The sequence below is a fragment of the Sapajus apella genome, unplaced genomic scaffold (genome assembly GCF_009761245.1).
Source record: "Sapajus apella isolate SASKATOON/1434 unplaced genomic scaffold, GSC_monkey_1.0 scaffold45, whole genome shotgun sequence".
NCBI classification, from domain to species: domain Eukaryota; kingdom Metazoa; phylum Chordata; class Mammalia; order Primates; family Cebidae; genus Sapajus; species Sapajus apella.
In genome coordinates, this window is record NW_022436985.1 from 11,165,750 (window position 1) to 11,191,611 (window position 25,862).

At 35.5% G+C, this 25,862-nt stretch overlaps 1 protein-coding gene across 9 annotated transcripts in view; it reads right to left on the minus strand.

The window, feature by feature from the left end:
- PTPN13 (protein tyrosine phosphatase non-receptor type 13) overlaps window positions 1-25,862 on the minus strand; it is a 208,489-nt gene that overhangs the window by 156,738 nt on the left and 25,889 nt on the right. For all 9 annotated transcript variants that reach the window (XM_032239688.1, XM_032239695.1, XM_032239689.1 and 6 more), the window contains exon 2: window positions 7,156-7,275. In XM_032239688.1, the coding sequence (XP_032095579.1) occupies window positions 7,156-7,270 (115 nt within the window). In that variant the 5' untranslated portion in view covers window positions 7,271-7,275. The remainder of the gene's footprint in view (window positions 1-7,155; window positions 7,276-25,862) is intronic.

Below are 25,862 nucleotides of genomic sequence, written 5' to 3' on the forward strand. Positions count from 1 at the left end.
TTTGCACTAGTTAGAACTTAGAATATAATGTTCAATATAAGTAATGAGAGCAGATATCCTTGACCTATTCCTGATCTTAGGGGAATAGCCAATGTTTCACCTCTATCAGATTGAGGTAGTTCCTTTCCATTCCTAGATCAGAGCTTTTTTTTTTTTTTTTTGAGACAGGGTCTTACTCTGTTGCCCAGGTTGGAGTGCAGTAGTGCTATCTTGGCTCACTGCAGCCTCCTGGGCTCAAGCCATCCTCTCGAACAGCTGGTACTACAGGTGTATGCCACCACACCCTACTAAGTTTTGTATTTTTTTTGTAAAGACAGGGTTTCACCATGTTTTGCCGGCTGGTCATGAACTCCTTGGCTCAAGCAATCTCTCCTGACTCAGGCTCCCAAAATGCTGGGATTACAGGTGTGAGTTGCCATGCCTGGCCCCCTAGTTGACAGCTTTTTAAGATTGAAATGAATATTGGATATTGCCAAATTTTTTTTCTGCATCTATTAAAAAGATAATGTAGTTTTCCTTTTTTAATTGTTGCTACTATGGTCAATTATCTTAATTGATTTGTGAATGTTAAACCAATCTTGCATTTCTAGGATCCCTTTGATCATGATGTGCTATCTTTTTTATATATTGTTGGATTCAATTTATTAAAGTTTTCTTAAGAATTTATGCATCTATGTTCATTATATTGATTTGTAGTTTTATTTTCTCTATTTATCTGATTTTGAAATTATAGTAATGCTGCCCTCATAGAATGAGTTGGGAAGTATACCCTCCTTTTCAATGCTCTATTAGTGTTTGTATAGCATTGCTATTATTTCTTCCTTATATTTTTAGTAGAATTCCCTAGTAAAACAACATGGGCCTGGAATATTCTCTATAAGGCATTTTTAAAATATAAAATCAATCATCTTGGCCAGGTGTGGTGGCTGATGCCTGTAATCCTAACAATTTGCAAGGCTGATGTGTGTGGGTCACTTGAGGGCAGGAGTTAAGGCCAGCCTGGCCAACATGTTGAAGCCCCGTCTCTAATAAAAATACAAAAAAAAAAAATTTAGCTGAGCATGGTGGCACGCACCTGTAGACCCAGCTACTTGGGAGGCGGAGACAGGAGAATCGCTTGAACCTAGGAGGCAGACGTTACAGTAAGCCAAGATCACGCCACTGCACTTCAGCTTGGGTGGCAAAGTGAGACTCTGTCTCTGAAAAGAAAAAAAAATCAATCATCTTAATAGATACAGGACAATTCAGGTTGTCCATTTTTTTTCTTGAGTGAGGTTTGGTAGTTTGTGTCTTTTAAGGTGTCCATTTCATGTAAGTTGTTGCCTTTGTTCATAATTTTCCCTTATTATTCTTTTAATAACTATAGAATCTGAAATCATGTCACCTGATACTGGTTTTGTAAACCTCCTGTATTTATAGGAGTGTTAGTTTTTAAACATCATTGTTATGTACACATGAAGTGTTTTAATAGCTCTAAATAGGTATAAGTTCACAATGACTTGCTTTAAAATAGTTACATTATTTCTGCTTTTCCAATATTAACTCTTATAAGTCATTTAAACTGGGCTTTGTTTCCTTAATTCTAAAATTATTAGACTGAACAGACTAAAATCTTTTCAGTTCTAAGAGTTGGATTCCATAAATAAAAAAATACATATGTGGTTCTGAGTTTATGTAGGTATTTCTTTTGCTTTTTCCTTTTAGTAGCAAGAGAATTTTCCTGAAAGTATTTATGCAATAAAAGTAATTGTATAAAAAATAGAACATAATATTCACTAAATTTTACTGATATTATTTAATAGATTATTTATTCCCTAATAAGATTTTTTAAAGTTATCTATAAATTCTAATTTGTAAGCAGTTTTTTAGGAGTGAAGAGAAGTTTGATATTTGTCTTAGCTTTCTATAGTAATTTGTCATTTTTACTTATAAGACTTTATAAAAATGAAGCATAGCCAAATAATTATATATGCTCTGTTCTCTACAACCTTATCCAAATTTGTTTTCTAAAGAATATAAGAAATACGGCCAGGCGCAGTGGCTCAAGCCTGTAATCCCAGCACTTTGGGAGGCCAAGGCGGGTGGATCACGAGGCCAAGAGATCGAGACCATCCTGGTCAACATGGTGAAACCCCGTCTCTTCTAAAAATACAAAAAATTAGCTGGGCATGGTGGTGCGTGCCTGTAATCCCAGCTACTCAGGAGGCTTGAGGCAGGAGAATTGCCTGAACCCAGGAGGCGGAGGTTGCGGTGAGTCAAGATCGCGCCATTGCACTCCAGCCTGGGTAACATGAGTGAAACTCTGTCTCAAAAAAAAAAAAAAAAAAAAAAAAAGAAATACAACATGGTCTTTCAATTTTCATAGGACACTTGCTGGTATCTCTTGGAAATTTTTAATGTAGCCAATTAACCTGGTTTGTTTTTAATATTTCTCTTTATTAAATGCTTTATTCTAATATCTTTTATCTGTTTATTGAAATTACTCATTTCATTAATTATTCTTTTATTTATAAAGCAGGGAACTAGAAGTGACTACTTATAAAGAGATTTATATCCTTGCCTAAGTGAGGTAATTAAGTCTCTTCCTTTGACTAATCAGTCTAACACCCTAAAACCTCAAGATTCAAAAGAGCTGTTTTCTGCAGAGAGCAACAGTTCCATAACTAAAAAAAAAAAAAAAAAAAATACTGTTTTGGACAATTACTATTGTTGTAAGCTAGGTTTTCCAAGGTAGCAATAACCTCACTTCTAAAGATTATTAAGAAAGAGCAAGAGAATAGCATTTTTTTTTTATTATGTAGGAACACTGAGCTCCTACATGAATTCATCCATGATATAAAAGCTAAAATTTTAAATGTATATATGTTTTTCTGACATAAGCTAGGATTCGTAATCAGTTAAAAAGATGAAGTGGGTAAGGCATGGTGGCTCATGCTTGTAATCCCAGCACTTTGGGAGGCTGAGGCGGGTAGATCCACTGAGGTCAGAGTTTGAGACCAGCCTGGCCAACATAGTGAAAACCCTACTCTACTAAAAACACAAAAACAAGTAGCTGGGTGTGGTGGCACCTGCCTGTAATCCCAGCTATTTAGGGCAGTGCATGGGGGTGGGGAGGAGGAAGATGAACTGAAAGGCATGTAACTGGGAAATCATAATACAGAAAGATTCTTAGCAAAATTTCCCCAGAACTTTTATTTCAATGACTACAATTAACTTTCAAATTAAAGAACAGCAACTCCTCAGCTAGGTAAAAATAAAATCTAGCTATCTGCTATTCACAAAAATACCTAAATTATAGCACAGAGGATGTGAAAATGAAGGAGGAAAGCTATACTAGAGATACAAAAGGTAGGTAAGTGGCAACAAAAATAAAGGTGGCAATATTAAAAGCAGATAACTATTTACTGCAATGACTTGTAGAAAGAAAAAACTTACTTTATATTAATAAAATATCTTGTCCATTTATATTAGTCACTAGCCATCACATGTCTCATACAAAATTGCATGAAAATATGTAACTACAGAAGAAGACAGACAAAAACATAATCATAGTGGTAAGTTTTAACTATCCCTAGGAATTTGACTGATAAAGTATACAACTAATAAAGCTAAAATTTTTTTTTAAGCACAAACATTAACAAGCTTAAGCTACAGCCTAGTAATAAAAAGTACAATTCTTTTCTAATGACTACAGAATATTTACAAAGATAGATCATGAATACTATCTCATGATTTCTCAGGGTAATCATACAGATTGTATGTTTTAGTAACCACAAGGCAATAAAACTGAGAAACTTACACCAAAAGGAGACCCACCTTGCGTCATCCCCATCACCTACATGTTTAGAATTGCAGAATTATTGAAAGTCTTACATTTTCCCTCCTCTGAAGAGAAATTTATTTGAAGATAATGTCTTTCAACAAGGCCATGCTTAGATATCATTCTGCTGTGAATAATAACCATAGCAATTTTGCTTTTAAAAATGGAAAACCTTAAATTGCTGGGAGGCTCAAAAAGATGAAGAAATCAATAATGTTCTTGACCTTTGTTCAGTAATACCCCAGTAGAAATGCTTATTTCCAGCCTCCTCTTATAGAAATGTCAACAGCATGCTTGCCTTCATATACTGGAAAAGAAACAGGAGCAATGTACAAGTTCTAGGCGATAAGGGAGAAAAGCCACTGACAAGAAAGCACTTTTTAAAATTATAAGTTCTGGGATACATGTACAGATCATGCAGGATTGTTACATAGGTATACACATGCCAAGGTAGTTTGCTGCATCCATCCCCTCTGTCATCTACATTACGTATTGCTCCTAATGTTATCCCTCCCCAATCCCCCCACCACCTGCTATCCCTCCCCTAGCCCCCAGTGTGTGATGTTCCCCTTTCTGTGTCCATGTGCTCTCATTGTTCAACACCCATTTGTGAGTGAGAAAATGCGGTGTTTGGTTTTCTGTTCGACAAGAAAGCATTTTAAAAAAACAAACTTCGTGGAGACTATTATACTTTACCTACTTTTTTCCCCCCTACCACCCCCAGGGTTATGCATAAGGAGTCTACTAAAGAACTAAGACTACCACCATTCATCTATAAAATAAGAAAACTAGTTAATTATTTTATTTCAATTCGTTACAAGATTCAGGAGAAGAACTTTATGACAAAAATATATTGTGTGATCAAATATACCAAAAGATATTGTGTTATCAAATACAAAGAATGAAAAATCATAAATTTCTGATAAATCAGATAAGCATTTGTTTCCTCCAAATAAACAGAAATTTCCAATTGGTAATCATAACAATTGGTAATCTTCAAACTGACAAAAATAAATTCAGTTTTTCTGTATTACTAATAATACTCTACGAACTAGACTGGAGGCCTTATGCTAATCAGCTCCTATTGGATGATATTTAAGACACAACTACCTCACAATTAATTTTATAATACATCTGGTCTCTTAATTATACTGTGTGAATATGTTATGCAATAATTGCTTCTCAATGACAAGACCTTTATATTCATTCAATCTCTATTAAACATTATGAAATGTGAAATAAAGAAAAACCCTAAGGTACTTACAGTATGCAAGATGCTTTATATTCTCTGAGTCATGGCCTGGGCAGTAATCCTGCCATTAATATAATAAAAAGAAGTATTCCTTCTCCCTCCTCTGAACATCTGTAGTACTTATTGTCTATGTCACTCATTTGGCACACTGTTTTGAAGTGGTAAATTTGCGCTTGTGTCTTTTATCTGAATAAATCCCTTACGGGCAACAGTGACACCTACTTATTTGGATCTTCCATACAATACCTCCCAAATAGAAGGTATTTCTTAAATATTAATTGACAATTATTAATTGACTGAATAATGTCATGAACATGTCTTTCCTTCAATAACACCTTTGGAGCATAGCTATATTCTGTATACTCTGGAGTGCCTAGACTTTTCATTCTGAAAATTTTCTGAAAGCAATAATGTTTATTTAAAACAGCCAGAATTTTGGTTAAGTGGTATTAGATAAAATGAAAAATTTTCTTTGAATTAATACTAACTGTAATTAAAGATCATCAAACATAAAGCTTATAGCACTAATGTGTGGGCCCTAACATTGTTTTTTCTCAATCCTGTCTCTGAATTTAAAAAACAACAACGAAAACAACAGCGCTTTACCACCTGTCCTCAAACACTCTTCCTCTATCTCTGGACCTTCCTGTACTCAATCAGTAGTTATCCTGCATTTTTCCAAAAGGTTCTCACGGCTCCTGGTCTTTAGCAACTCTATCCTATAAATGGTTCTCAAACTTTAGTATGCATCAGAATGTCCTTGAGGGCTTGTTGAAACACAAATTGCTGGGCTGCACCCCCAGAGTTTCTTATTCAGTATGTCTCTGTGTTTTACTGTTACATATCTAACAAGTTTTCAAATGATGCTAATGTTGCTGGTTTCACACTTTCAGAACTATCACTACCCTCAATCCTTACTTATTTCTATCAGGTTTTTTTTGTGTATGATTTATGCATTCAAATTAATTTTAGAGACTGATTCTTTAGATGAAGCTTGCTTTTTTCACCTACTATTCTAAATAAGTTTTGATCATGTGCTGTGAATGACAAACACCATCTTCATGTGCAAATTCTGACACAATATGAAATACTTTTCGACAATCAAAGGATGATTCTAACAATTTTCCTAACTCCAAAATGCCACACAACCATTTGGACCAAGTGACTTCCTCTACAGGAAAACACCAAAATACTCATTGACCCTATATTATTCTACTTTAGAGTAACAGGGATGCACATATTATTCTCTCCACCAAATTTTTTTCCCTCCCTTTCACCTGGTTAACATTTTTGGGTCTTAGCACAGGAGTGACTTATGTAAGAAAGCCTTCCTTTTCTGCACCATGACCAAGTCAAATCTTCTCATTATGAGTTCTCAGAGAGTCTCTGAATACCTCTTTTTAGCCCTTGTCATGGCTGCATTTTTCACATTTGTTCATACAGTACAAATGTGTGTACAAAAAATATAAAGTTTTTTTTTTTTTTTTGGAGATGGAGTCTCACTCTGTCGCCCAGGCTGGAAAGCGCTGGCATGATCTCAGCTAACTGCAACCTCCACCTCCCGGATTCAAGCGATTCTCCTGCCTCAGCCTCCCGAGTAGCTAGGATTACAGGTGCCTGCCACTATGCCTGGATAATTTTTGTATTTTTAGTAGAGATGGGGCTTCACCATGTTGGCCAAGCTAGTCTCAAACTCCTGACCTCAGGTGATTCCCCCAACCTCAGCCTCCCAAAGTGCTGGGACTACAGGTGTTAGCCACTGCGCTCAGCCCAAATATTTTATTAATAGCTATTTTCCATACTGAACTGTGAGCTCTAAACTGACAGGAAATGTTTTGGTTTCAATCACCACCATTACACTTTTGCTGCCTGGTGCAATATTGGGCACACAGAAGAAGTTCAAATGAATGTAGATAATACCTGAGCTTTTTCAGCCCTAAAAGAGATAAGGAAAGTATTTCTATCATACTCTGCCAAAGGCACAAGAATATTAAAACAAATATCTGATCTCTGATCCTGTATCTGTTTTTTTTAGCTACCCAATACCGAAACAACAGCAGCAGCAGCAGCAGCAGCAGCTTACCTTTTCTGAATAATTCTTGGAGACTTTCAGCACTTTGATTTAATACAGCCCATATTTCTTCCTCCTGAAGTGGTCCACCCCGAACCTCCAGGGCCTCAGCTAGTGACACGTGCATGTTACCTGGGAAACAAAAATAATAGATGGTCTATGCATCAGCAACTTAACTGTACTTGCAGTAGTAAAAGCTCTACATCAATGATGATAGACTATGAGCCCCCTGTCTACCTAATTTCTCAATATGGCTACCAATTTAAATTCAACTCATAGAAGGTAAAGGAATTGGAGGGAAAAACCCTCAAAACAACCACTTTCCCTAGCCCAACACAGTCAACCTTAGAGACAGAACTGGAGAATGGAGGTGGTGACCACTTCATGGAAGAAGGCAGAGACCCCAGGGTACTAGGAGGTACCAAAATACAGATCAAACCAAAGCAGTCAGACTGAACTGAAGGCCTTTCAGATTTCAGGTATAGGCTTCATTCTAACCATCTCAGATATAAAACTAGAGAGAAATAGATAGGAGACCCTACAGCCATGGTAGGAGAAGTTGGGAATAAGATGGAACACATTTCTTCCATTCTTCAGTTGATTTCTATTATCTCCAATACATATACTATAACTGAAAATTTGCACTCAATGCAATTAAGTATTTCCAGACCCAGCTTTGTTGGCAACTCACAATTTTCCCTGGGAAAGTCATTTTACCTTTACACCTCCATTTCCCTATTGTAACACAGGAATGACAGTAACAAAAAAAAAATGTCATTTTAGGGTAGCTATGACAAGAGAAGTGGTTATGCTTGTGAACATGCTTTGAAATATGACTCTACAGAAGGTGAATTCATAAAAGATCAGAAAAGTGTCTGTGGTCAAATTTTTGTCAGGTCAATTTTTCTAACGGCATTCAATTAAGTCAATGATATATTGATAAAACTTAAGATTTTCTATGGGGCTTAAAAAACCTTTTTTTTTTTTTTTTTTTTTTTATGTTGGGAGAGGAAAATGTAACAAGTGAAAATCCTTCTATATAAATTTTCCTAAATTGAAACAGCTTGAAAATTGTTCTTTAGAGTGATTTATAAGATTTCTACCCAGACAAAACCAATTTAAGCATAATGTATATAGTATATCTCTATTGGAAGGGAGAAGCAGATTTAGAAAAGAAGCTAAATAAGGAGTTTAAAAGTTGTCCTATAAAAACATCTGTTTTAGATAAAAGTTGACTTTGTTTACTCAACAAGACAAGCTACTATTTTCTTTTGATTTACATTGATGATACTTAAGCCTGACTGAAAAAAGCAATTCTAACTATAAATGAGGTCAGTATTGTCCTTTCACTTTCTTTTAAAAATGTTTACTAAAACATTTTATGCTCAAAGTCTGCCTCCAGGGTGTCTACTTATATGCACAATGTGATAGTTAAAAGGAAAATATAAGATACTGCTTTAAAAAAGCCAAAAGTGTTTTTGCTTAGGTTGTACAAGAAGTATGATTATTTATTTAGATTCCCTGCCCCCACCAAAGTCTCTAGGTTCTCATGGACTTTGTTATATAATAGCATATTTATTCAAGAGAACAAAGTAGAAGCTTCATTTCTTTCTAAAGATCTATGAGCTATTATCTTCTACATGACAAATATTAATAAATTGGAAGTTTCAACATAGGCATCAGATACTATTAGCAATCAGAAACCAACATGACTTGTGAGAAAGACTACCCTGTAGCAAATTTTCAAAGTAATATGTCTGAGAACCAGTTAGATAGCTCTAAAGCCTATACTCAGGGTATAAAGAGTAGAGAGAAGATTGCACAAGAATTTCTTTGAAGAGAGTTGTGTGCTGATTTTCATGTCTCCTCCAAAGTGGGAGGGATGCAGAAAGGTGCCTTCCTTTCACCTTAAGCAAGTGAAAGAAGCTTCAGTGGGACCCCTGCGAGTCCTTGATATATGCTCTCTGGAGTTAGTGGGGGGCATAGCAGACAGTGCCTAATACACATTTTAGGAATCTAAAGGTGTTGCCTATCACTCTGAGGCAGCAACAAGAGGTAGATAGGAGAGGGCACATAAGAGTGAGGAAGCATGATGTCTCCGGAGCCAGCTGTACTTCCATTGCCCAGGGTAGGAGAGAGGCCAGGAAGCAAGGCCACACAGAGGGCCAGTCTGGAGCTATAAAAAATCCTACTAGAGGATTAAAATGTCATAAAATTTAGATAGTGGCAATGGTTGCACAAAAATTCTAAAAATCACTAAAGATAACACTTTATAAGGGTGAAGGCTGGGCATAGGGGCTTACGCCTGTAATCCCAGCAATCTGGGAGGCTGAGGCAGGAGGATTGTTTCAGGCCCAAAGTTCAAGACCAGCCTGGACAACACAGGGAGACACTTGTCTCTACAAAAAATAAAATTAGCCAGGCATGGTGGTGCCTGCTGTAGTCCTACTTATTGAGGAGGTTGAAAAGGGAGGTTCACTTGATCCCAGACATCTGAGGTTACAGTGAGCTATGATCATGCTTCTATACTCCAGCCTGATTGACAGAGTAAGATTGTTTCTAAAAAATTTAAAAGAATTTTTCTATAGGGTAGGTTTCATTGTACATGAAGTATATCTCAAAAAGCTGTTTAAAAAATTCTACCCTGAGTTCCACCTGAAGTAACCAGAACACCACCAAGTGAAAGGAAGAAGGGAGGAGGAGCAGGGGGAGGAGGGGAAAAGGAGGAAAGGGAAAGAGGAGGAGGAAGAGAAAGAAGAAGGATTAGAATTAGAATTATTTCTACTGTGGAATGTCCTAAATGAAAACAAGGCTGAGGGCTAGAAGGGTTAGGCTGGCTGGTTGGAGGAAAGAATTTCTGGAGTGTTACAGGTAGCATAGTTCCAGTGAAGGTTTGTGAAGAACCCACAAAAGTACACACAAGAAAAAGGGCCTGCCTTAAACATATCAAGTTCAAAAACAGTAAAGCAATTTCACGACAGGACACAACAACAACAAAAACTGTTTGCCTTGCTTTCTCTCTTTCTTCCCCTAGTTTAGATCCTGATGGGGTCAGACACAGCAGCAACTTGCCAGTGGGTGAGGAGATAAGCAACAAAGAAGAGAAGCTAATCACACTGTCTTCCATCTATAGATAATCTTACCCAGGGAAGGGAAAAGTTTTAGCTCTGAATAGACATTGAAATGTTGATTAATATACTGACTAGGCACTTTTAATTAGGGAGTTGACATTGTGCTTTAAACTTAAGTGACTGTAGTCATTATTATTACCAAAGGGTATGGAGGGAATTATGGACCTGGGTTTCTATATAGAGGCAGAACTTCCTCTGGTGAAAGAAGAAAGGGAGGGAGGGAGGGAGGGAGGAAAGGAGGGAGGGAGGGAAACAAAATAACTTGCTTATGATGATATCTTATGTATCCCATTGTAAAACCAATATGTTGGCTTTATATATACATATACACACACACACACACACATATGTGTATATCTAGAGAGCGCAAGAGACAGGCTAGGTTTTAAATCTTAAGATACTGTTTTTACTTACTTTTTTTTAAAAAAATTGGGTTTTAAAATATAATTATTCCCTATAAATAAAAAATGTAAAGGTTAAAAGTAACCTCTTACACATTTTTCAGCAATTATTTTTTCCAGCTACAAAGATTACTAATTATACCTCTGTTGCTTGATTGAATCAGGTATGAATTATATCAGTCCCCTGTTAATTTTTATTTAAACTTTTTTTTGTATAGTCAATATAGGATCTTTCTGAACATTTCTGGTTAGAACTTCTTAGCATTCCAAAACATTTGTTTTTCAAAGTTAGCATCAAGCTATCAGAATAGATTTAGTATTTTTAAATTAAAGTTCTTATCAGCTTTGCTAGATAAGAACTTAAAGATTTTTTAAAAACTGCCTTACTCTGATCACCCAATGTCAGAATTTAATGTAGTATTAAAGCAGCTTTCTATAAAATGAACAACAAAGCTATCAGTTCATAAATTGCCTACTAGTACCATCTTTCTCTCTTAGATATGTTTATTTACTGTTATTTAGAACCTCAGATAATTAGCTCCAAAGATAACAAGGGAATGAAGGAAATGCAGAAGCTGAAGAGGAATGCAAAAAAGAAAAAAGAAAGTGGAGGGAAAAAAGTTTGAGGTCAACCAACAGATGAGGAAGAATTAGTTACAAAAAATTTTTAAAGCTTATTGCTTCACTTGTTTCCTTTAGACACAGTACTAGGTAACATTGGAATACTGCTATATGACAGGCATTATTTTACTATCACAAAGGTATGTTTTACAATAAACATAACCATATTATTTACTTTTATTCCCTTGAAAGTTATGTGCTACATGATAACTAGAAAGTTTTTGGGAAAAATTTCAAATAAGAAAGATTAATTCTATCACATAGCCAGAACCATTATTATGTTTTTGGTTAACAAAGGTATTACTGGCTGACCTTAAAACTGCCCACAGAAACAAAGCCACAAAGGGATTCTAACAGATGTCATTTTAATCCTGAAGGATTGTGGCACTCACAGGAAGCACATACGAGTGATTGAGAACAGAATGAAAAAGTAAACAGATTAACTAAATCCAATCAAGTGATAAAATAACCTGTCTGGAGACAGATTAATTAGGAATGTTTAACTGGAATCTAAAGAAATGGGGCTTCTGGAACACACTGTTTCAAGAACAAAGCAGCTATAAAATAGAAGCTCTGTGTATGCCAATAGTTTTGAGCATGGATTCACTCAACATCCTGGCTAAAGACATCATTGGTCATTAAAAGACCACAGTGAGTTGAGAAGGCAACCCCAAAATTATAAGCATCTTTTCATCCAGGAAGATTCAGAATTAAGTATAGAAAAGTTTGAGACGTGAGCCCATATATTAGTATTTTTAAAAATTAAAGAATCTGCACAGATATAGTATCTTAGCTAAGAGAAATAGATCAGTTAGAATAACAGATTAGCCTGGTGATTCCAAAATAGTGTAATGAGAAAAATAGTTGAGCCTTGTATTTTAAAACAAACAAAATGCCACTGGAATATCATAAGAGACCTTTAAAGGTTTGCTATATGTAAGTCTTACTATATAAGTCTTCATTCATCAGAAGACTTATTTGGGTGGTTGGGAAGATTTTTTTGTCAGTCAGATACATGAAAAACTTAAAAAGTTGCTTTTAATTGTATGAATGCAGTTTAAAGTGTTTATGGAATGTGAATTGACTAGATTTGAAAATTGGATTATACACTCAATCAAAGGGTCTCTTACAATTTTCTGCATGTATAAATACAACAAAATAATTAAAGTGACCTTAAAAGCTTAAGGACTATAGCCAGGTGCAGTGGTTTATGCCTGTAATCCCAGCATTTTGGGAAGCCAAGGTGGGAGGACCACTTGAGCCTAGGAGTTCAAGACCAGCCTAGGCAATACAGCAAGACCTCATCTCTTCAAGCAATAATAATTCTTTAAAAAATTAGCTGAATGTGGTGGTGCATGCCTATAGTCCCAGCTACTTGGGAGGTTGTGATGGGAGGCTTGCTTGAGCCTGGGAGTTGGAGACTGCAGTGAGCTATAGTGACACCACTCCACTCCAGCCTGGGCAACAGAGCAAGACCCTGTCAAAAAAAAAAAAAAAAAAATCTTAAAACTTAGGTTTTTAGAATTTTTAATGTAATAAGAATATTCATTTTAAAATAATTTACGATAAGCTTTTCTGTGCACAATAAGACCTTGAAGGGCATTAAAAATTAGGAGAAAATAATGGTGACTTTAGTTAGGCAATGTTTTTGTAGATATGACAACAAATGCATGACCCAGAATAGAAAAAAAATTGATAAACTGGAATTCATCAAAATTAAAAACCTTTGCTATATGAAAAGAACCGTTAAAAAATGAATCACAAACTAAGAAAAAATACTGCAAATCACATAACCGATAAAAGATTTATATCCAGAATATATAATAATAAAACAATCCAGTTTTTTAGATTTGAATGGACCTCAGAGAAGATATATGGCTGGCAAATGGGCACATGAAACAATTCTCAACATCATTAGTCATTCTGGAAATAAAACAATGAGATATGGCTACATAGCTATGAGGATGTCTAAAATTAAAAAGATTAACCACAACGTGTCGGCAAAGCATACTAAGTATTGACAAAGATGTAGAGAAACTGGAAGTCTCATACCTTGCTAGTGGGAATATAAAATACTATGCTTTGGAAAACTATTAATATAGTTTCTTAAAAAGCCAAATATGCAGTTAACATATGACCTAGCCATTCCATTCCAAGCTTCTTACCCAAAAGAAATTAAAGCATATGTCCATACAAAGACCTGTACACAAATACTCATAGCAGTTTTATTTGTAATTGCTAAAAACTGGAAACACGCAAATGTCTATCAACAGGTTAATGGATAAAAAATCTTAGTGTATCCTCACAAAGGAATATTAATCATCAATAAAAATTATTACTGATACATTTGACAACATAATCTGAAATAATTATGCTAAATGAAGAAAGCAAGACAGAAACAAGCGTACATGTTATATGATTACATTTACACAAAATTATAAAAATTCAAACTAATTTACAGTTACAGAAAGCAGGTCAGTGGTTGCCTAAAGATAATACTGCCCTATGGAGAGGCATGTGGGAAAGATTAAAAAGGGGCACAAGGAAATGTGGAAATGCTTGGAGAAGATAAATATGTCCATTATTTTGATTGTGATGATGATCTCATAGGTGCATGCATATGTCAAAACTCAACAAATTATATACTTTAAATATGTACAGTTTATTATATGTCAAACATGCCTCAATAAAACTGTTAAGAAGAGAAGAAAAAAAACCTAAACTCAACCAAAGCTGAAAAATCAATCCTTTTCTTTGTTCCATGAACCTGCCTGGATTTTTTTGTCAGAAGAAACTAAGCCACAACCTCAAATAACACTTGCTTTTTAAGAAATAATAATAAATCGTACATTTGTTTTTTAAAAGTTAACTTTTCCTATATTTTTTATTGTGGTAAAAATTACTTAATGTTAAATTTACTATTTTAACCATTTTTAAGTGTATAGTTCAGTAGTGTTAAATATTTTCACATCATTATTGAACGGACCTCTGGAACTTTACATTGTAAAACTGAAACTCTACACCTGTTAAACACCAATTTCCCCTCCCTCCTCCTTATGCCCTTGGTAACTAACTTTGTCCTTTCTGTTTCTATGATATTGACTATTTTAGATATTTCATATGAGTGGAATCATTTAGTATTTATCCTTTTGTGACTAACTTATTTTGCTTCGCATAATGTCTTCAAGATTCATCCACGTTGTAGCACGTGACAGGATTTCCTTCTTTTTTAAGGCTTCAAACTATTTCACTGTATATGTATGTACCACATTCTCTGTATCCATTCATCTGTTTAGAATATTTGGGTTGTTTCTAGTTCTTGGCTATTATAAATAATGCTGTGATGAACATGGGTATGTAAATATCTCTTTGAGATCCTGCTTTGAATTCTTTTGGATATACAGTTGACCCTTGAATAATGCATGGGTTAGGATAACTGACCCTCTGCACAGTTGAAAATCCACATATAACTCTGACTCCCCCAAAACTTAAGGGTCAACTGTAAACCCAAAAGTGGAATTGCTAAATCATATAGTAATTCTATTTTTAATTTATTCAGGAATATTGTTTTTCATAGTAGCTGTACTGTTTTACATCCCCACCAACAATGCAAAGGGTTCCAATATCTTTGCACTCTCCCTAATAAAAGCACTATTCGAGCTGTAGACTAAGGGCTCATCTCCCTAATAAAAAATACATTAATATTTCTTTCCATTAGGAGTAGTTATAGATCAGGTAGTAGAGAAACACATATTATTGCCTAATATAGTTGGAAAAAACTAAGAAAGAATTGGGATTTTAAGAAGAGAAAGGGATAAAGCTCAGTGAAGTTTTAATTGGATGTTGCCACAAGGTGGAAACAGCGTGTATCTAAGTATTTTTGTTGTGCTTGAAGAAATGTTTAGTATTTGTTAACTTTTCCATTATGCTTTCCTTGTGAAAGAAGATAAACTAAAATAAACACAAGTCTAAACTGCCTTTCTGGGCCTCTGGTTCATGTCAACTATTTATCTAAATAGAAATCTAAATAGAAATCATGTATGCCTATTCCCTGCTTTGATAGGACAGCTTCAAAGAAGAAGAAGAAAAACTCTGGAATTCTTCAGTCCCTCTCTGCATCATTTAAACTTAGGAGAAAAGTAAAACCAGGGAGAAAATCTCTAATTTCACATTTGTTCTTTCTCTTCACCAACTGGAAGGTACCAACAGAAAACAATGTAATGGCAGAATTTTGATGTTGAGTATTGTTTTTCTACATCAACTTTCCTCCCTACTCACAGACTTGTGTTAAGATCATTGCTTTAGGATACTGCTGATCTCCCTAAGACTTGAAGTCTACATATCTTAGGGAGATCAGCAGTATCCTAAAGCAATATGCAGACTTCAAGTCTACATATCTTAGGGAGATCAGCAGTAACCTAAAGCAATATGCAGACTTCAAGCCTACATATCTTAGGGAGATCAGCAGTATCCTGAAGCAATATGCAGACTTCAAGTCTACACATCTTAGGGAGATCAGCAGTATCCTAAAGCAATATGCAGACTTCAAGCCTACATATCTTAGGGAGATCAGCAGTATCCTAAAGCAATGTGTCTAATGGACAGCAACCAAAGGAAACAAATATGGATAAAACACAAAAGATCAAGTAAAATTCATATTTGTCCTTTATACTGTAAAAACTAAATTAGTGTGGTAAACAGCATTCTGAGATTGCCCTCAAGATTCCTTTCATGTTGCAAACTGCCTATGCAGTAGGGGACATGGCAAGGACCAAAGGGTGGCCTCTAGGAGCCAAAAGTGGATCCCAGCCAACAACCAGAAAGAAAAAGGTCTTACAATCACAAGGACTGAATTCTACTAACAAGCCTTTAGGCTTCAGGACCATGAGTCTGGGATAACAAATTGAATAGGTGTGGTACCAGACATTAAACACATATATACACACACAACTAAAAACATCTAATAGGTGAGAGGATAAATGATTACAATATATATCATATTAAATGTCATAATGGTTCAAAGGTCCATGGGATTCAAAAAAGGGAATTTAATTAGACCAGAAAGAAAGATTTTAGAAACGATTCTGAGGTTGGGATGAGGGAGGAGGTATACATAGGAGGTTATAGTTAAGGGCTTCCAGGTAGAGGAAATAACCTATATTAAGAGAGAGACAAGAAACAGTAGGAGGTGTTCAAATACTGCAGATTATCCAGAGAAGGGAAAGAGCAGACAAGAGATGACACTAAGTGGTAAATACCAGTCAGACCATGAAAGTCTCCAGGTATAGGAGGAGGTAGGTAAGCAACAGGTAGAGTGACAAAGATTAAAGGGTGATTATTACCTTTCCAATAATACTTCATCTGGTCTGCTAAAGTCAAGGGAAAGAAGCATATGTAGAGATGGAAATAAGTTAGGTGGAGGACTTCTTGTCTCATGGCCTCATTCACTGGCTTAGTGAGGCAGTCCTCATGACATGCTTCATACGCTTGCCCATTTTCTGATATATACCCTCAAAGAATGGCTTTCTTTCAGTGTGTATTCAGGAATCTGTAGCTCCCTAGGTAGGTGCCACACACAATAATGTTAAAGAACCATTGCATCTTTGGATAAAGATTTTTCGTTGCTTTTTAGAGTCAGGTTCTCACTATGTTAACCAGATTGAAGTACAGTGGCTATACACAGGCACGATCATTGCACATTGCATCCTCAAACTCTTGGCCTTAAGCAATCCTCCCAAGTAGCTGCAACTATAGGCATGTCACTGTCCCCAACTTTTGGATAAAGCTTTAACCCTCAATTCCAATAACTCCTATGGTGTTAATCAATTCTAAGAGAAGCAATCAATGCCAGTCTTTCCTAATTACTCAGAGATCAGCTAGTTGAATACTTCCTTACTATGCTCATCCTTGATTTTAGCAAATGAACTATTCAACAAAGGGCTATTTTGAGTGGTGCCCTTTCAAGTCTACAAAACTAGAAAACAAAACAAAGCAAAGGGACTACTGGAGCTGCAGAGCTCAGGTACTATAGCATCAATTATCATCTTATAATGAAAGTACCAGTCCCTGGGTATTCCCTTTTTGGCTATCCCTTGAGGCAGAGATCAGATCCTCAGCTTTCTCCTGGTTGCATTTAGCAACCAACAAATAAGAACAGAGAAGCCAAAGGTTTTCTTGGAGGATACTGCAGCAAGAGATTCGAGAGTTGTGGCAGGAGTTACTGTGGGGAAGGATCACAGGGTCTGGGCAGTATAAAAAATAAAATAAAACCAGAAGAGTGAAATAGATTGGAAGAGAATGGGATGATCAACCAACTAGATTATTAATTCCTTCATTTATTTAAATATTTATTACAACTATTATGTGCTAGGCATTGATAGGTGCTAGGCATTGATAGGTGCTAGGTTTTTATTCAATCAATTAACAAATATTTATTGAGTATTTACTGTGAGCCAGACACTTTTAAGCACTGAGGATACAGCAGTGAATAAACCAGATGAAAATAACGGGTCATATGGAGAAGACAGACAATGAATAAATAAGTACAATAACTAGAATATCATATGGTGATACATGTGATGGAAGAAAATAACTCAAGAAGGATATCTAGGGAATATCAGGAAAGTCAGAGAGCAGACATTTAAAATAAAACAATCAAGGAAGGCCTCACTGAGAATTTGTCATTTGAGGAAAGATCTAAAGGAGGTGAGAGAGTGAGATGTGCATATATATAGCAAAGAACATTCTGGGCAGAAAGTAAAGCATCTGGATCACATTCCCAAAAGACACAATCCTGAAAGTTATAATTCCAAATGTTAAAATCTCAAAAGATAAAAATCCCTAAAGTCTAAAATTCTGAAAATCACAATCACAGGATAGTTGCATCATGTGAGGCAAAACTATTGTCTTGTTATAATCTTTATTTGGAAATGAATTATGGTTTGAGGAGATGTATATGAGTGCCAAGGTGACAAAAGGTATACTTCTGGATTTAATTTTAGGTATCAGCTAGATTAAGGAATACCTATAAACCTGGTAAAGCATTATTTTGGGTGTGTCTGTGAGGGGGTTTCCAGGGATTAGTATGTGAATCTGAGTGGACTGGGTGGAAAAAATCTTTCCTCAATGTTGGTAGCCTCCATCCAATTAGTTGGGGGCCTGGATAGGACACACACAAAAGGTGAACAGGTCTCTCTCTGAGAGCTGGAACAAACTTTTCTTCCACTGCCTTGGACATCAGACCTGCCCATCTTTAGACTTCATAACTTATACCAGCAGACCCCCAGGACCAGAAGTTTTCAGCCTCTGAATGAGTTACACCATCAGTTTCCTTAGTTCTCGACCTACAAACATTGAGACATTGAGCTCCTAAACTGGTAGCTGTGGGACAGTTGGGAAGTGATCAGATTCTGGAAATATCTTCAAGGAAGGGCCAAAAGTATTTGCTGATATTGATGCTCTTTGCCCTAAGAAATTGACAGGAGGGAGTTACCATTAACTATGACAGAGAAGACTGTGACAGGAGTTAGTTTGAAGGGAAAGTTTCAGAGTTTGATTTTGTATGTTATGTTTGCAATGCTGATTAGACATTCAAGTGAAGATGCTAAGTAGATAATTGAATATATGGGGTGGACATAAACATTTAGATATAGTCAGCATATAGATTGTATTTTAAAGCCCTGAAATTTCATGATCAATGTACTAGAGTAGTACACGCAGACAGAAGAGACATCCAAGGACAGAGAGATGAAGACTAACAAGAAAAGGAGACTAAGTGACTTTGCACGAAACCCACCTCTTCTAGAGAGCCCTGATTATCTAAGAATACGTTTGGCTTTTAAATTGTATTTGTTGAAATGACGATCCAAACAAGGTCCATACACTGTATATCCCTTTTAATCTAAAACAGTAAATGCTTCATTATTGGTTATATTTTTAAAGTTCAATTTTTTTCTTTTTCATTTTAAGCCCGAGTCCCATTATGAGAAACAAATGGAATAAATTCACAGCACATAGGTAAGGTTTTACTCGCCTTCATTAACCCACATTAGAAAGGGCTTTATGTACTTAGTTATTACCAAAGATGGCTACATAAGCTTATATCCTATAATTACGTTTATCAAAACTATCATACACTTTTTTAAGAATTAGCCTTTGTTAAATTAGCAGAAAAATCTAAGCTACGGTAAATGATAAAAAGCAAAATTTATAATTTATGTTCATACTGATTCATAGAGCAAAAAATAAGGGCAATGGCCTTATTCTCCATACTCTATCAGTGTGAAGATAAATTTAATAGAATTTTACTAATTTTTGTGGTAATTACTCAATGTAGAATTCAGAAGGAAGAAAATAAAATGATCAAATGAAGGGGTTTCAGTGATAAATGACCTTCTGGAGACACAAAGTAGAGAAGTTTTAGGAAAGAATAATGTTTATTTAAAGTTCTGTCTGTTATGGATGCTATTATAAACAATGAACTACAGATCTTATTAAAGTCATTTAAAACTCTACTAAGGACATAAGTCCAAACATTTGATATTGATTATTGGGTTACTGCTACTGTTAGGAAGGAGGATGAGGAGGAGAGAGGGAGGAAAAGGAAGAGGAAAAGAAGAAAATGACTGAAAAAAAAAAAAGGAAAAGAAAAATATGTTAGCTTCACTTTATCTCTTATGCATACTCTTATTTATACACGGGTTCCCAACTACTAATGAGAAACTCTGGACCAGCTGTGTTATTTAAAAAAAAAAAAAAAAAAAAAAGTCATGCAGTGCTTACACTGTATATTCTGAAACATCCCCAGCAAAGGTCTGGGCCAACAGTTAGTAATCTAACACATCAACATTTCTGCAGTAAACCTATGAATATTTACGCTAAGTGGGATAAATAAAAACTGTAAATAGTGGCTGGGCGTGGTGGCTCACACCTGTAATCCAAGCACTTTGGAGGACAAGGCGGGTAGATCACCTGAGGTCAGATGTTCAAGACCAGCCTGACCAACAGGGTGAAACCCCGTCTTAAAACAAACAAACAAACAAAAAACAAAAAAAACCCTGTAAATAGCTTCATGTCAGTTCCGTCAGATTTTGCCACCAAAAATCTCAAGTAAATTTTTGCATTCATATGAGTTATAAAAAACATTTTTGCTTTTTCAGACATTTTTGGATTTTGAAATAGCAGATAAGAGATTGTAAATACCTATCTAAGGAGACTGGTTAACTATATAAGAAAGTCTATTATCTTTGAGAGCATTTTGCCATAATTCTAGGGACTTGAGAGTAGAACTGAACTTAATTAAAATTTATATGGTAAAGTCTAAATGTATAAGGGCTAAATTTTTAAATGGAGATAAAAAATTTTAAATATGCATTGCTTATTGCGAATACAACAGATTTTGATCCATCAATTGTTAAAGTGATCACACCCACAACAAAGGATTTTTGTCTACATTCACAGCCTGCAGTGTGATCCCCACATGTGTACCCCAGCCCAGGCTTTGTGTGCCTTCTAAGTGTACAGAAGTCATTAAACAAGTGAGAAACTGGAAGCACAAGATCCAAATAGAGGTAATATATGTCCTACATGATAGAGAGTTAAGTGATAAATCTGTTTTAGGGAGAAACGGGTGCTTCAAGAGAAAAAGAACAGAGTGAGTGTTCTTGTGACAACAGATACCTAAACAAAAAGATAATAAAAATCTTTAGCTATGTCTATTAGTTGTAAACACTTGGCTAATTACAGAGAAATAGAGCTGGAGTAATAGTTATTTGACATTTATTTCTAAAATCACTTCTGTAATTCCCAGAGGTAAAACTAGCTAGCCTGAAATTAGACCCGTTAGAAAGAGATAATGATGCACTGCTTTAGGGAAGAGCACTTGGTAGAAATACATAAGTAAGTACATTTTGTGATATAATTTGAAAATTAAATTTAATTGCAGTGTAGTATTTATGTTTCATTATATCAGTAATGTTGGCTATTTAGACATGATATTCTAGGTCATGAAACTTGGAGAAAGAGGTCCTAGAATGTTCTTGCTCTCTTCCTCTTTACAATTAACCCATATGTGTACTGCATTAATGAACCATCTTGCTAAGACACTGACTTTCTCTTAAGAATAAAATGTCTGCAGGTGCAGTGGCTCACACCTGTAATCCCAGCACTTTGGGGAGGCCAGGGTGGACAGGCCGCTCAAGCTCAGGAGTTTGAGTACAGCCTGGATGACATGGTGAAACTCTATCTCTACAAAATAATACAAAAATTAGCCAGCCATGGTGGTGTGTGCCTGAGGTCCCAGCTATTTGGGAGGCTATGGTAGTAGGATTGCTTGAGCTGGTGAACTCAAGGCTGCAGTGAACCGGGACTGTGTCCCTGCACTCCAGCCTGGGCAACAGAGTGAGACCTTGTCTCAAAAATAATAACAATTAATAATAACATTTCTTTGAGATGTATTTCTTCCTTTTACAATCTTACCATTCCCAAATGCCCTTACTTAATATTTTTTAAATGTCTCTTTGTTACATTTGAATTTATTTATTTAAAAAGGAAATCTTAGATCAACATTATGTCCTTAAATGGAAAACTAGTAAAATGTTCCATAAGTAGAAAGTAAGTACAAAAATCACTATCAATATGAAACATGAGAACACAATGATGTTATTAAATACGAGCCACAAGAGTGTGGCCTGCCTGTGCAGCAACGCTCCAAGCTTGGGACATGTCTCTATTCGTTAAAAAGGGAGATTAGAAAGTCAAACAAACAAACTAGCACCAGACTGGGACTCTCTCCATGACCTCATCATGGAGACAAATACTGGGGAAAAAAACAAAAGAAAAAGAAAATAACTTGCTTATTGCAGGATTTTATTTTCTGAAACACAGCTGCAGAAATGACCTCTCTTACCATAATATGACTCTTAAAAAAGCTCCACCTTAACTCAAATGTAATAATCAGAGCTGTTAGAGAAAACATTTAGAAATACAGAAATGTGGTATGGTGATAGGAGTTAAAATTTGGACTCTTCCCTCCCTCCATCCCCTTTTTCACTTCTAGAAAGGCCTCAAGATTTGGAAAGATTCAGTATAAAATCTCATGTCACTGCTTAGATATAAAAATTACATTTTTTAAAAACTGAAATGTGTAAAATATTTCAAAATGGAAACTGGTAAATCAAAATCATTTTTAGAATGGAGGAATTTTAGTAGAATTTTTGATAATTTCTGAATATTAAGTTGAAATTGTCGTAATTACTAGAATATACATAGATTTATTATGTTTCATCTGTGATTTGAGAAGATATTTGGGCTTACTCTTCCATTTATTTTCTCTAGGATCAAACTTGTTTCTACTCCTGATTAATGCACCTAACCTGAACACCATAGCTTAGCCTAGCCTAACATGCTCAGAACACTTTCATTAGCCTACAGTTGGGCAAAATTATAGAACACAAAGCTTCTTTTATAATAAAGTGCTAATATCTCAGGTAATTTATTGAGTACAGTACATTGTAGGATACCACTGTCTGCTGTTTACCCCCTGATTGTATGACTGACTGGGAGCTGTGGCTCTCTGCCGCTGATTCGCATTGTGAGAGAGTAACCTACTGAATATCAGTGTCCCAAGACAAGATCAAAATTCAAAATTCCAAGTACTGTTTCAGCTCAATGCCTGTTGTTTTCACATCATCATAAAGTAAAAAAATCATCAAGTCGACCCCTTGTAAGTCGTGGACTGTCTGTAGACATATAACTTGAAATCTGGTCAGTGTAACAGAAGAACTGAATTTTTAATTTTTATTTAATTTTAATTAATTAATTTTAATGGCCACATGAAAATTGTGGCAACCATACCAGATAGTAAAGCCCTAGAAAATGATGACAATAGGGTTATAACAGGTCGCTTTGCTTCCTCTCTTGTCTCTCTGTAATCTATTCTCACTAGTGACTCTTTTCAATTAGGGCTAATCACATAATTCTAATGCTTCGTGGCTTCCCATCACACTTAGAATAAAAATTTTAATTCCTACTCAGGCTCATAGCTCCCTACAGGATATTTTCCTCAGACTATTTCATCTTAACTATTCACTCTCTCCTCTTCAGTCCTGACACACTCAACTCCAGTCTTGGTGACTCTTAATTAAGCCCTTGCATTTGTCTAGAACACTCCTGCATTAGGCTGTTCTTGCATTGCTATAAAGAAATATCTGAGGTTAGGTAATTCATAAATAAAAGGGGTTTAATTGGCTAAAGGTTTTGTAGGCTTTATAGGAAGCATGGTGTTGGGAGGCTTCTAGGGAGATCTCAGGAAGCTTAGAAGGAGAAGGGGGAGTAGGCACATCACATGGTGAAAGCAGGAGCAAGGGAGAGAAAGAGTGGATGGGGAGGTGTCAATTACTTTTAAACAACCTGCTCTCATATGAACTCAGAGCAAGGGCTCACTTATTACCAAGGGGATGACCCAAGCCATTCATGAGAAATCTGCCCACCCACCCCCACACTGCCCCATGATTTAAATACCTCCCAACCAGGACCCACCTCCAACATTGGGGATTACATGTCAAGATGAGATTTGGGCAGGGACAAATAGCCAAACTATATCAACTCCTGTCTCAAATATTCACATGTCTGAGCTGCCTCACTTCATTCAGGTCATTAATCAATTGTTATCCCATCTCTATGAGGTAGCGTATCTGCGAAGCCTTCCTCGACCACCTCAATCTAAAATACCAGCATCACCCGCTCCCTCACTCTCTCATACCATTATCCAATTACATGACACTTCATGTAATTTACAACACTTGATATTATAGAATTAATCTTTGTTGAATGTATTTCACAACAAAATGTAAAACTCATGAGGACAGAGATTCTGTCTCTTGTTAACTGGTGTATCCCCAGATGTCTTGAACAACTTCCAATACACAACAGATTCTCAATAAATATTTATTAAATGACAAGAAACTCAACTCTCATTTACCCTCTCTCAGTCTTACAGGCACATAACAAATATTTATTCAGTACTCATTATTTACAAGGCACTGCATCAGACAATGTGGGGAATTCAAACTGAAAGTAGCTTAGATCCTGTAAATCAGATTACTGCTGGAATAATCCTTAAAGTTCTTTAAATCCTAAGTTTTGAGCCTATGACTTGGAAATAGCTGGAACTGTTTCTCTTGGAGAAGAGAGTAGGAGATATGATGTCTATCTTATAATGTTAAAACATTTGCCATCTGGAAGAAGTAGTCTTTTTATGGGATTCCTAACAGAATGCAGAACTGAGGCCAGTGAGTTAAAATTGGGTAGTTTTCAGTATTGTATATGTATCTTCTAATAATACAGAAAAACTCTTGAGATAATGTCCTTAAGTGGTTACGCAGAGGGAAATAACCATCTGGAGAGGATGTCATAGAGATTTTCCTGTATTAGTTGACGACTGGGGTGGCCTGAGAGTACCTCTAACATGTTTTCCAAGTCTAACAGTATATTGTCTGTAAAATGCTATAATGAATTCAAATTAATATATGTTATTTTCTAACAAGTTGCTTCCTGCTTGTTATAAGTAATAAATTTTGAGGTTGACAGACAGTGGGGAATGAAAATGAGGATCAAAACAGAGTTAACACACAAATATTCTACTGAATAATTAAGAACACTATGTACTGTGCTTGTAGAAATACACTCATATAAATATCAGATTGAACCATATGAAACTAACAGTATTTGACCATTTTTATGGTTCAACTTAAAAATGACTTGTCAGGTTTCATTAGCATAGTCACTATGTAATTTCTGTATCTGCATTATTAGAAAGTCATTCTTAAAAATATTTATTTAACAGAAAACAAAATTATTTCAATAGCATATGTCATCTTCTAAAATTTCACTTGGACTAGCAAAACATGATAAATCCTTAGCTCCAATCAGTAGACCGTGAGAGAGTCACTCTTAAAACCTACAACTAATAGGTCCATTAATTCCTAGGAACTCAAAAAATCTGCTAAAACCAAATTGTGTACTATAATATATGCTAGGACTAGACATGTAGTTCAGTGGCAGATTCAAACTTGTTAGTTAATAATCAGAATCTGGATGACAATCCCTTACTTCAATTAGTAATTACATCTTAGGCAATCAGTACAATTATAATACAACCAGGTTTTTTCCTTAATTCAAAAACCAAGTACAATTTTTAGCTCTGAGGTTTATGAAGGGCATTTCAGCTTTCTTAAACCTACTTCTACATCTTAGCAGTCTAATGTTACAGGTCATTTCCAAAATCAATAATACCTTACTGGAATTGGTAGCATTCCTTTAGTATTGAGATTTTTAGGTGAGCAAGCTTTACATTTTCCATTACAGGATTGTTTTGTTTTAATCCATGGCAAGACAACATAACCTTCATATCAGGAAATATATCTTGATGGTTTTGTTTCTCTGTAAAAATCCATTTATATTTATCTGATAATTCTAACTGGTTTTTGGCATGAATTGGCTATTTGTTTAATTGACCATGTCGAAAGTATTCTGTCAGAAGTCAAGGAAATTTTAAAAAGTCAAACCA